At 38.0% G+C, this 14,327-nt stretch overlaps 1 protein-coding gene across 1 annotated transcript in view; it reads right to left on the reverse strand.

Moving 5' to 3' along the window:
• Positions 1-14,327, reverse strand: part of MCC (MCC regulator of WNT signaling pathway) — a 182,665-nt gene that overhangs the window by 139,681 nt on the left and 28,657 nt on the right. The window contains exon 3 of the mRNA XM_072922223.1: positions 13,042-13,253. Coding sequence (XP_072778324.1) covers positions 13,042-13,253 — 212 coding nt within the window. The remainder of the gene's footprint in view (positions 1-13,041; positions 13,254-14,327) is intronic.

Raw genomic sequence — 14,327 nt, forward strand, 5'->3', positions numbered from 1 at the left:
AGCAGGGTACTAAGAACTTTGTTTAAGCCAAAGTGTATTTTCCCACTAGCCTGTGCCAAAGGCAGGCTTCAAGGCAAACAAAAGAAAACCTCAAGTATGCCAGGAAATGAACAGAGCACCCTGTGACCCAGTGAGAGAGGGGCCTGTTGGACTCGGTCCCTCTCCGTTGTTTGGCAGCTGACTGTTGATTCTCTGCCTTGGTGACTCAGCTCCCTGCCTAGGACAGCAATGCTTCCTTGCCCTCAGCCTTGCTCCTGCCTCCTTTTTTAGCCTCTGCAGGCAGGGAGGGGGTTGGACTGGGAGTGGGAAGAAGAATCAGATGTTTCTTAGCCCAAGATGATATACTGTCAGTGGATGCCTCCGTGTGGAAGTAGGTAACAAGAAATGGGTAACAAGAAGATGGACAAACATGACTAGCACAGAGGCTTCAGAAACAACATCCACTGCACGCTTTGTCTGAGAGATACTGGCCTGGGCTTCCACTCAATTGCATAGCATTTCTGATCCATTACAGCCTTGAGCACCTCTAAAGCACTCATGATGCACATGCTGCTTGTGGTAAGTGCATTTGCACTGACAGATTCTTCCCAAGATAATTTCAGAATTATGCAGCAACAACCATTAGCGTGGCCCGTTTGCTGATTGTTGAATTAATAATCCTATGGCCACCTTGTTCCATTTGTTTACTCTCATTCAGCTGTAGAAAAAGAATCATTGATATATGTCTGAGACTCACTGAGGATTTCTAGTTTATTGATTGTATCTGAATAAGCATTTCATAAGACTTGCTGTATCATGTAGTGTGAAAGGATTCTTTTGGGATAAGTGACAACTCCATCACCTTTCTCATCTGTACTTCTGAAAGTGCCACAAAATATGCAAAACACTAGCGCTCTTGTTATTTTATAAGACCTCTCCCTCATAATATGTCTCAGTAATTACAATAGTCTAATTTCTTACAGTTACTGGAGCAGGTGTCACACTTGGCATACATGAATATTCCTTCCTTGTTTCAACAGCTGTAGAGTAAAAACTACAGCATAGAAGTAATTATCTACTAAATATGTGCATGTCACATATTCTTCAGCATAGTGTGTGCCACCTTCTGAGAAGCAGTTTCACTCTGCATGCAACATGCACCATTAGCTGATCATGATTCCAGGATGTATGAAATAAGGCCTTCTTCGTTGGTTCTGTTTAATTAGCTCTGTAATTGAAATGCAACTAATTGAAGTCCACTGAGCATTTAGTTACTGTTTGTTTGTTTCAGTATCATCCCTACAGTTAGAGCAGCACTCTGCACAATTCAACACACAAATCACACCTGTAAGTATTGCAAATCTACTATAAACAATTTGAGTACAAATTCTTTTCGTCTCATTCTTGCACAAAACACACTGGCATAGTGCCAAAGTGCAAATTTCCATGGAGAAAACAGCACTCATATTAGCATGAAAGCTAAACTTGGAAGCAGAAAGTCAATACAATATACAAGTTGGATAACGTTTTCAGAAAATTCTTTATTCAATAGCACTAATGCACTATGATTTAAGAGGGAGAGGCTGAAAGGGATGGTAGGTTCATGATGCAAACTGTTCTCATTAGTGACAGTAAAGGTTATGCACATAGGTTGAGAGAAAAAAAAATCCAACCCATTTGAAACAATTTGGAGTAACCTACACTGAAAAATGAAGCACTGTCTCTGAAGAAAACAGGAGCAAATATTTTTTCTTTAATTCAAGCCATCTCAATTAGTCTGAAACAGATAATATGTCTAGAACAATATAATTACAAAACAGCACTTTAATCAGCTACTCTCACCTGTTCACCCTCCCTCAGCTACTCAATCCACTTAAAAAGTCACATCCTTGACCTGAGCAGTTTCCTTGGGTGTTCACATTTGATCCCTCTTTCCATCCTCCCGTATTTCACACCATGAAGCCACTCACCAACCTGTCAAACAAACACTCTATTTTCCTGTCATTTCATCCAAACCTATCACATTCTTTTGTATTCCCACTGACCCCACAGAGCCTCAGCAATAGGGCAGGACAGGAAAATGACTAGGAGTCAATTTGTGCCTGTTATTTATGTTGGTGACTTGTCTGTGAGGACAAAGAGAGACAATAACCATTTCTACGTCACAGCCACCTAATTATCATCACTTTATTTGCTCCTTGCTTGGAAATACCACCAAGGCTATTCTATAAACTACAATTCATGCTGTCATACTTCTGCTTAGCATCCTTTCATAGTCCATAATTCCTCCAGTTATTAACCACTAGGAAATTAATTCATTTCACTTCAAGTCCCTACTACCTTGGTAGCCAAATTGTATTTCCTCCTGTTTATCAGTTGTGAACTGAATCTCTTCCAAAATTTCTCACTTTTATAGAAAGATTTGCCAGAATCCAGAAGGACTCCCCCGCTAAGTCTCTCCTATTTTACCCAGTCTCTAATAGTGAGGTTCCCTCTATTCCCTCCTTACTCCTTACCTCTCTTTTGTTTCGTATCTTGTCTTTCACAGGCTCTCATTTCCAGCTCCAGTCCTCATTCCAGAGTTACGATCGTGTCTCTGCAAATATTCAGCAGCCCTTGAACTATACTAAGACATCTGCATGTAATTATTTTTCCTAACTCCATGATTTCTCTCCACTCTGAGTTTCATTACCACTGGCACATTGAACACTCAACTCCCTAACTTGGAGTGTCCTGAACCATGGATTGATGAGTTCCCACAAAGAAAGGGGATGAATCCTGGCCCCTGGATTACATCAGAAGTGCTTTGGCACTTCATCCCCCACCTAGCCAAGCATCCCATTTCACCATCTGTGGACAAGATCTCTGAATGTTTAACAGATGAACTGTTGGATAGTTTCTGACTAGATGTGTATATACACACACATACATATGTACACCTGTTTCACCCATTTGTGTATGTACAGTGTGTGACCTTTGTAAATATCCTGTACTTACACAAATAAATGTGCGTACATGTATACTCTCCCACATGCGTGTACATACATTTAGCTGTATCTATCCATCTATCTGCCTACCTACTATGTATATTTGCATCCAGTGAAATGTTCCACTTGAAGTAACTTCAGTCCAGTGAATTCTGGCAAATGCAAAGCAAGCATCTGACAGATCCCTGATTGAAGCTCTACACGACTTTAGTTGACATGAGCACTTAAATTACAAGAATGTGAACTTCTCTGACCACTTACAGGTTTGGGGTGCTTTCTTTTAGCAGAAATTATAACTAAAATTACATTAACAATGACATGAGCTGAAGTAATATATAGAAAAATTTTAGTGAATCAAATCCCCTAGTCTTCAACCAGATCTATTCTATGATTGTTGTAACTCAATTCCTACAGCCCTCATCTACATTCATTAATTTGATACATTTTGTGTCTGCATGGTTTAGTAGCTGCTTATGAAGGTCAGCAAGTTGGTCTACAGATCACTTTTCAACTCCCTACTAGCCAATAAATACTAGCATTTTTTTTTCCTAAAGATCTGGTATTTGTGGACTTTTTCTGTCTGTGTACAGCTAAAGATAAAATCCAAACTTGCTATTCTAAGCCAACATATAGATCTGGTGTATCAAATTCAGTTTTTCCCTTCTAACTGCTTTCCCATATACAATTTAAATTTCCCCAGTGACATTTTTCCTTTACATCTTCCTACATTTAAGTTTCTCATCATAATCTTCAAGGCTATCTTACCTCTGCCTCACTCACATCTACTCCAGGCTTCATACCTGTCAGTTCCATTTTACATTTTGAGGGATGGCAGACAACACTACTTGAGTATTTATGATCACTCTTTCTTGTATGGTTTTATTTGATTTGACATCCCAAGACATTTTTCACAAGCCACTTACAGTTACTTCACATGATTACAGAACTAAAATCTTCTTTATTTTCAGGCCTCATCTGGATAGTCTCTTACTTTAAGAAATTATTTGCTTACTGTTTCTAGTGTTTACTTTCAGATAAGACTTTATCAACCAACGAAACCAAGTAAAATAAACAACCCCGTATCTCATACAAAAAAAAAAAAATCTTGTTTGTTCTGCCTTCACAATTCAGAATTCTGGCACAAGATAATTCATCATTATGAAAAAACACATACCACCCATGTGGGTACTACAGAAACAAAATTTTTTTTTCCTTCCTTTTCTAAAATGTATATCAGAAAATCCAGAAAATCAGTATTTATGTAAAAATTAGATTCAAACAACAATATGCATTTATAATCTCTTAAAAAATTCAGAGAATAGAAAGATTCAATGTCTTTTTCTCCAGTCACATTCCTAAAATTATAGTTTCAAGCAGGTGAATGAGTAAAAAACTCAGTACAGGAAATTACAGATGGCTATTTGGCTTAAAGGCATGAACCTCACTTGAGTATCTCAGTGAGGTGAACTTACTTAATTATGACCTCTTTACAGAACAGACAATACCCTTCCTGAAAAAACAAAGCTTACTTTCGTTGCTTCCTATCAGGAAGAAAAGTGGAGTTTACTATTTCACTGCAACACAGCTACAATCATGCACTGTCTCTCAGATGAGTAGTGATAATGTGGATTTCTACCCCAAAATGGAGCAATCATGCTGAAACAGTTTTTAATATAACATAAGAACAGTATTTACAAAGAGCACGTTTGTACAAGTACTCCCCTCCCATTTTCACAGTACTAGAACCAAAACGGTTTCCCAAAACAGCTGTGCTGACAACCACACAGTCATTTAAAACACATCACAACTCAAAGAGGAGTGGGGTGTTTTAACAGGAGCAGCATCTTGCACTGCCTCAGGTCAGTGTCCCAGGCCTGACAGTGGCAGAGAAACAATTCCAAGGAACGGGAGCATCTTGATGAATTTTACTGTGCTACTGACAGGTTTCTGTGGGAAAGCTGCCTTGCCTCTCTGGGTTGGCAGGGTAACAGCTTATTATTCCATTATAACCAAACTAGCACTGAATTGCAAAAGCACTCAACAGAGTCCATTTTCAACTGTGCACTGCAATGAAAATTTTCACTTTATTACCAAAATCCTGTATTTCATGTAACCAGAACACAAGAGGGTAGTGTATGTATAAGAAAAAGGGCAGTAAGTCATCTCCCCATCTTTTTAAAAAATGAGGAGTCACAAAAGCTCAGCATTGCCAACTTAAACTGAGAGCAGGCAGAAAATCTGGTGAAAAAGAAAACCCTGTAACAAGAGGTACGTGGTAATCTTTCTGGCACACCAGAACCCAGGAGGGTAATCTTGCTCCACCAGACTAACTCTGGCCCTCAGACTCAGCTTGCAACTGTTAATAATAATAATGTTAACACTATATTCTATATAGCTGTGCGCAATGATCCTGGCCCATTGTATCAGGTGATTTGCTCTTCGTCTCAGACAACTGAGGGAGGGAAAAATGAATTTGGAAAAGCAAAAAGATCAGAACACCTGCACTAGAGCTAGAGCTTCCTTGAGTACAGCAAAGAAAATTGGATGCATAAGGGCATTTTCTGAGCAATGAGAGGAAAAAATACAAAGTCCTTGCAACTAAGTTAAATCAAAAGTTTTGAAACTTTCAAAACATCTATTTAAACACCCTTGTTAAGACCCTCTTTCCTATAGTGCCTGATTGCCATATGCCATTTTACATCATCCAGACTAGGTCAGAACCCATCACTCTCTGTACTTCATCTTTGTCATATGCTTGTAAGAGAGACCATTCGACTGCCATGTAAAAGAGCCAACTAAAAGCCTGAGTCAAAAAGATCTATTAATAGTCTGCCTGAACAAATGTGACCTGTGCTCACACCCATCACACTGTGCTATGATTGTCTCCAGATGGAAATAGTAACAGAATTTTATATATATATATATATATATATATATATATATATATATATATATATATATAAAATTTGCCATTTGCCCACCGCCCACCTCTATCTCTGTTATAATGTTGGAAATTCAAAAGACAGCAAAACTACACTTCATATAAAATAGATGAGTCCTGGCAAACCTAATCCAGAATGTCCATTTTAAGAGAAAAATTAAAAACTGACAATGATTTTAGAGGGCTATAGAAGCCAGGCCTCTATAAACAAAATGCATAATCCCATTACAGCTGATGCCTGCTTGAGACAAACAAGGTCCATTACAATGCTGGCTTGAGATCAAAGACCTAACAGCTTCCCACACACCTAAACATAAAGTCTGTCAGACAAAACTGCCTTTGTGCCTGCTTTTGGACAAGCCAAATCTCCTGAATCTATACTCTGATAATCAGTTCTTGCATTAATGGGATTCTTGGATTCTATTTTTAGCCTGGCAGAAAGGAAGCTGTGCTTGGTTTGGAAGCGCATACACAGAAGGCAAGATTATCCTGGGCACAAAGCTTTTGTAGCAGGCTCAACTGTCCACACCACTAGAATCTTAAGTTTCAGTTCTTGCTATTTCAGTTCCAACTGAAGGCATGATTAGACTACATTTTTTATAGAAATTATTTTTATTGGCGTGAAAAAGAAATTGCAGTAAAGTTGCATACAGAACATGGGAAAAGCATGGCTGCAAGGGGAGAAAAGGAAGAGTGGAAGCTCCTCCTGAAAGTGGTTTATTGTATGTACTGGTTCCCAAATATGGAACAGAGTCCCCAGATATGTTCCAAATATGGAACAGTAACTCATGAAAAATCAGTCTCTACACAGAAACCGAATTCCAACACATCCCACAAAGTGCCCATGTACTGGATAAATTCCTCAAAATACACAAAATCTAAGTATTTCCTATCCACACTAGCCTCATGCAGTAGAGAGACATTCAAAAAGAAGTGCCTTGAGAGCACAAGATACCTGATGCTTTGGGGACCATTTCCCTGACTGTAAGGGAAGGGGTAGGGAAGCTGAAAGAGCAGCGCTTCCCACACTAAGGCAAAAATAAAATTATTTTAAAACAGAGTAGATTTGGAAAAAAGCATTGGGATAAAAGGGGCAGACTTTGCCAGAGGAGGACATACCAATATTAATGAGTTCTAAAACCATAAAAGTGTCAGAAATTAAATGACAAATTTTGAAGTATATTCTCATAGCAGCAACACCAAACAAAAGTAGCCTACAAACCAGCCATGGAATTCCCTTTCTCACAGTACAATTTTGTTTTCAGACTTCTTGCTACCTTCCCTTAAAAGATTATTTCCCAAAAGAATTTCCACAGAATCACCATTTAATTTACAACTAATGCCTGTAAATTAGCAAAAGAGAAAATGGTTCACATTTAGGAGAGACACAAGAGTATCCCTAGACTGTCACAAATCTCTAGGAATCCCTTTTTCCCTCATCCCTTGCAAAAGGAGCTTTGCTTTCTTAGGTAACCAGACAATCCATTGAGTTTCTAAGGAGTCAATTTTAAAATCTACATTTACTTGCTTAGTTAAAATAAGCCCAAAGTGTAGTCTTAAAAAAAAAAAAAAAATCACACTACACAGATGAGGTGTACATCTTTTTGGAGAGTGAATGATACCATGTTTTTAAGCAGTGTAATTTTTAACCTCTAAACACATTAACATTACACTGGCTTGTACCACATAAAAGCTTATATATATAAAGATGAACAAGCAGACATCCTTTATCATCAGGAAATCTGAATTCCAGCCTTTGTAATGAAGGACTATTGGTCATGTAGGCACATGCCCTGATAGTCACACAGCAAAGGACAGCAGAAATATCAGCTGGCTATCTAACAGTCAAGGTAGGAGGTAAGATAAGAAGTAACAGAACAATTGATGTATTGTCATATTGCTTGATGTGCTGGAGAAAGGACCAGACAAAGAGATTAAATTCAGTGCTTTGAATTTCATCACAGAATATCACATGTGAACATATGCTATATACCAAGCACCTCTGAAATATGCTCCTGCTAAAGTACTAAGCATATTTTTTAATATTAAGGAATTGCAAGAAATTATTATATGCTCAATAACACGACAGCAGTATGGAATTTACATGTAAATCACTTAATTTCCATTTACATGTGCCTCAGAGCACATAAATGCTTATTGTGACTCAGCATTAAGAAGCACATTGATACTGTTTGAAGCAATTATCCAGAACAAGCTTCACTACAGCCTGACATAAATGTAAACACAATGATAATACTAAGTGTACTCTTTCATCACAAAAGCTATTAATATAAGTAGACCACAGCAAATTAGGTTTGCCTGATTAAGGAGCAAATCCAGGTAGGAAAGGAAAAATCATGTGTTCCTGAAAAATGCAATAGAGACTTTCAGAATACTATTGCTCAGTATAAACTATGTCAACTAAAAAGAATATCCTTCTCAAAACAGTGCTTCTGTCTGTCATAACTTGCAGCTCAATGCTCCCCAGGAAGAAAACTTAGCAAGGCAGACATTCACTGAGTCTGACTAATGAAGAGGTATTGCAGTAAGAATATCTACTGTCAGATAACGTGACGCTTCATAAAACAAAGACATTGAGTTCTCATCTGCTAATGATCATGCTGAGAAACTAATGCTAACACAACTATGTTGCTTTGCAGTACATGCTTTTCACAAGTATCTTCAGTTTAACTTTGTACTTTACAACCTTTTGGGCTATGTACACAATAGAGATGGTATCTGCATTTGATAGAGTCCATAACTAGAACTAAATCTAGTTTATTTGCTTTAATTCTGCCGTACATAAAGCATACTTTGTCATGCAGATGCAAAATAATAGTCCATTCTCAACCACAGTGATATCTTTAGTATCTCCAGATGAGATTCAGACACATGCATATCAGACGGGGGAGATAAGAGCATATGCCAGAGCAGTTACAAGATGATGCATTGAGAACATTTTTGTACTAGTTTATTGTTTGTACTTAATGGAGACACTCAGAAACCAGCTCCTCTTGAGATGAGACGTGTAGATTTGGCAGGTGGAGCAGTCTGCACCAACACCCTCCCACCTAGACACATCATTCTTGCATTGACAGCCCTGCATAAGATAAAAAGCAGGATTATGCACACTTTGTGGTTGGCCAGAAGAGTGAAATGCTGCAGGAAGTAATTCTAACAACTCTGTAAATAAGCTCTTCTCTATGACTAAGAATAACCACATCTGTGGCATGGCTGCATTGAGGAGGAAATAGCAACACAGCCTCCTAAAATATGGTCATAATGAAATTCTACCACACTCTGTTCTCAAAAATACAGCTGTACCCTCCCCCTCTGTAAGTCAACCATATTCTCATAAAATCTTTTCCAAGTAAAAAAGCTTTGGCAAGGAAGGTGAAGTCCAAGAGATTCTAGTATAACAAGAGTGTCTTTGGATGGAAAAATCAAAGAAAAATCACCAGACCACGGAACGGATAGTTAACGTCAACATACTTGGGGGTCATATTTTAAAGACTTTTCTCGGCAGATCAGATGTATTTCCAACTAAAGTAATAGAGACCTTAACATTGAGGCAAATGAAACAGACCAAATGGCTTTTTATTTATGTAAATGAAGTTACTTCTGACAATAAACACATTCATCTTCACATCTCATTTAGGCAATAGAAACCAGCATTAGGCACACATACATGCATTACCATTTATATGCACACATTCTACTAAAAAAAAAATAAATCAAGTGTACTCTAATCACATACAAGGAGAATATGAAAAGGGAATTAAGCAAATCTTATTGCTTCTGTTTATTAAACTTCAGTGGAATTTTAATGTGAAATATGCCTATTATATTGAGATATTGCCTGTGTGATGTTTTCACAGAACAGCAATACTGCATTTGCTGGATCAGAATTCCATCACTCCTTGTGGCACTGTAGGGTGCACACTGAGATCCCATGGCTGCTCCCAAACATCCACATGCACCAACAAATCCATCTAAATGCTTGCATTCTTTTCTGTCCATGAAGATTTAAATTATTTACAGCTCCCAAACACAGACACACATGACGACTCCTATTGGCACAAACAGGTGCATCATCAGTAAGTGGCAACAAGTCATGTGAAAGGTGAATATTTTAGTCATAAATGTTGGTACCAAGAGGAAAGAGTTATAAAGAGGAAAGAGTTCTTAATATTTAAGTTTAATAATGCAAATCTGGAACATGCTGAAAGGGATTAACACCCTATAAAGATTACAGAATAAATTATTCAGGTAAAACAAAAGCTGAATTTGAACATGGCTTAATAAATTAAATTATAGCAAAATGATACAAAATGAACAATGATGGAGACATATGAATGAGTATAAATGGCTAAATTTCAAATAGCACTGTTTAAAAAATTGCATCACTCCTGTGATGAAGAATAATGCTTCAGGGCACCCATTATGTTTCCATAAAATCCTGTAGAGCTGTGTGTTCCCAAAAATATAAAAATGCATTATAAAAAAAACGTTTCCCTTATAAAATTATTATCTTTCCTAGGCACAGTGGACTGATGTTCATTTAGCTTTCGCAAATGGAAAACCTAAATATTACAGACAGCATGGACATCTTCTGTCTTGACTGAGGGATATAATCCATGCTGTAGGAGTACATTATCACCACAAGGGATGTCTTTAGCCTGACTGCACAGTATAAAATCAAAACGAGGCTAAAAATGCCTGCCAGAAAGTAAAATAGGTCATTAATAACAAGAATTGACACTTGATTAATTAACTGAATTCAACTTTTAAGAATGGGAAAGCTGAGATCTGTAATATCTGAGAATGAATGCTAGGGAGCAGCTTGCTTGTCATTGTGGCAAACACAGCTCAGTAAAAGATCTGAGAAAGAGACAAAGAAGGAAGAACCTATATTAAATCGCAGCTCTGTGAAGGCCATGTTTATCTCTCTGAAAAGCCTAAATTTAGACTGCAGTAAGCATGCCCTATAGTATTAAATTTTGTGGAAAGATGAATAATACTGAAACCCAAAGTAAATAATTCTCTCAATTTTCTCTCGCTCCTTTCTCTCTCCATTTTAATAAAGCCAAAGTAAAAATTTACATATGACCCCTGACACCAGAGCTCAGCAGGAGTCAAATGAAGATGTTCTTGTATTCATCTACATATAAACGAGAAACTGATGACTCTACTGTGGTTTTGAAAAGCATAGAAGAAATACTCTAAAGCAGAAGTGTAACATATTAAAACAAAGATTGGGCATCTTTCACGACAGCAAGCATAGAAGGAATATAGAGATCACCAAATCATAGAATATCTTGAGTTGGCAGGGACCCAGTCAGGATCATCGAGTCCAGTTCCTGGCCCTGCACAAAACACTCCAGGAGTCATACTATGTGCCTAAGAGCATTGTCCAAACAGTTCTTGAACTCTGCCAGGCTGGTGCTGTGACCACTGCTCAGGGAAGCTTTTCCAGTGCTCAACCACCCTGGGGGAAAAAAACTTTTCCTGATGCCCTCCGCTGACTCAGAAAGCCATGAAACCTGGGAATCCATATTTTTTATAAGCCTCCTGCATTTTTATTTTTTAGATTTCTATGTGTCATAGCAATGCAGTAGCCATCACACTGTGCATTCCTGAGTAACACTCCACACTGCAGCTTTGTATCATATCTCTGTAAATGACTGACAGCCAAAACTTCTGAATCATCATTGTACAACCATTAGTAGTTACACTTAAATTATGTTTCTTGCCTTGACGATGAGACCATCCCTCAAGGCAGGGTCAGATGTTTTATCAGAGAAATACAATGTGTATTGTTTGAAGGAGGTTTTATATTGGGTGACTTGATTAGTCTTTTACAAATCTACATGTTCTCTGCTCTCACTTAAAATTGCTTTTATCTCCCCACAAGTAATGGAACATACAAACAAAGCTGCTAAATGGCCTATAATCTCTCAATCCCCCCAAATTATTCTCTTTGTAATACATGAGTGCCTGCTTGTTTTCTGCCCCCATATGCTGATCTCTTTTTATACTTCCTAGGAAAAATGAGGACAAAATTCCTTTAAGAAAATATACCTTTTCTTAAACTCGTTTCCCTCTTAAGGAATTTTTAATACCTACATTTTTTTACACTGCATATGGAAATAGGTCCTATATCAGCTCATGTTTAGGAACTTGGGTAAAACAAGAAAGCTTTTGCAAGCATTGTCAAGATACTTTTCATCTTTTTCTTTTTAAATAATGTAGCTGGAACACATTGATTTTCCTCTGTTGTCAGCAATCACTTCCATTTTGAGTAGGATGTTGGACCAGACAACCTCCTGAGGCTTCCCTTACAGCTTAAATTATTTTACGGTATCATTAACTAGAAGTCTATTTCATCAAGGTGAGGCATGCCAATGGAGAGTAATTTTTTTAAGTAGAAATTTTTCACTTTCATTTTAGCATCTTTTACTTCTCCACCTAAGCTTTGGGCAACATAAACCAGAAAAATAGGTGGTCTATTATAGGATGCCTGGGTTAAAATTAAAATACAAAAATAATCTTAACACAAAGGGGAAAGAAGCAAAAAAATAGTATCTTACTCCTTCAAAAGAGTTCTCCAATTCACAGTTCCACACTGGTCACTGTGAAGAAAATTCACCTTTCTCCAGTCAAAACCAGCACAGACAGTTATGTGGGCTTTTTAAAATGGAAAATAGTATTTGCCTGTAGAAATAAAAAAGCACACCAAGGGCTTAAACTACCCACTTAATTTAGTGGGTAGTAATGAAATAACATGTGAAGAATTCTGCTGCACAACACTTTTGAGCAATCTGACACACTTAAAAGTAATTGGGAAGACATTTTTATAAACAAATCTTCTGTTAAATTGTATCAGTTAGGAACATCTGTTTGACCACACAGACTCCTAACTTTTTTGACACAACTGGGTTATCAAGCTTTGGAAGCACTATATACTACATGACAGTATTGCTAAAATCACATTGGTTTTCTGAAAAATAAAGAAAAAATTACTTCAATAAGGGCTCTAAGAGTGGAATAAATATGCTTCAAAAATAAAAACAAAACCAACCACCAGTCCTCCTACAAAACTTAAAAGCAAACTTAAATATAAAATGCACTTACAGTGTCGGCAAGTTCTAAGTAGCTTCCTCCACTAGAGCTGCTAAAATTTGAGGCCTGAGCTAGAAGTCTTTGCAGAGCAGCCTGTTGAGTCACATTGCTTCTACCATACTCCAACACCTTTTCTAGCATAAAATGACTGTGGAGGTCTGGACTCTGAAGGTCTCTTGCTCCTGAATCATACTCCCAGCTTTCTCTGACTCCTGATAAGGCACCTAAAATGCAGAAAACGAAAAACATTCTAGTATGAAATGTCTAGTTCTGTGTATAAAGAAAGTACAGAATCTCTCAAGTTGGAAGGCACCCGTGAGGACCACTGAGTTCAGCTCTCTGCTCCTCACAGGACTGCATAAACCTAAACCACATGGCCAAGAGCATCATCCGGGTGGTCCTTGAATTCTGCCAGGTTTAATGCTGTGACCACCTCCCTGGGGAGCCTGTTCCAGTGACAAGCCATCATTCCAGAATGTAACCATTCCCTAACATCCAATCTGAACTTTTCCTGATGCAGCTTCATTCCCTTTCCTTATGTCCTGTCACTGCTCACCAGAGAGAGGAAATCAGCACCTCTGGGGTCAGCCCTCAGCCTTCTCTTCTCCAAGCTGAGCAAACCCAGTGACCTCAGCTGCTCCTTGAGATCTTTCACCATCTTGAGCTCCCTCCTGTGGGCGTAGTCCCATAGTTCGATGCCTTTCACATACTGAGAAAATGCCCAAAATGCACACAGTGGTCAAGGCGGGGCAGCAACAACACAGTGAAGATTACGACCACCACCTTCTTTGACTGGCTAATGATGCTGACACACGCCAGGACGCAGCCCTTTTGGCTGCCAGGGCACTCTGCTGACATAGGAATAACCCTGACGATCATTCCAGAAAGAAAAAAAACAAAACCTCCATTGCCATTACTGTCCATCTTGCATGTGCTGATAGTATCGGGGAAAAAAAGTAGTAAAATTTCCACTGCATAGGTGAAATACTAAATTACAAGATTCAGAAGAAAACTAAAAGCATTTCCATATATTATTTAGTACACTGCAAAACTAGTGTCGTTTAGAACAGATAAGGACCAAGAAATGAGTACCAGTAACTTACATCAGATTGAAAAGCAGCAGAGATCTAAGAGCAAAAGAGGAACAACATAATTCCTTTAACTTTTTGTTTACTGAATACCAACAAACAAGTGAATCTTTTAGCTGTATAGTTATAGTTTTTTATTTTACCACTGCCTTTTTTATTATCTCAGGATTGCTTGTTTCAATTCAAGTTCCAGACACATCAATCACAATA

This window comes from Taeniopygia guttata, chromosome Z (assembly GCF_048771995.1).
Source record: "Taeniopygia guttata chromosome Z, bTaeGut7.mat, whole genome shotgun sequence".
In the NCBI taxonomy this organism is placed as follows: Eukaryota; Metazoa; Chordata; class Aves; order Passeriformes; family Estrildidae; genus Taeniopygia; species Taeniopygia guttata.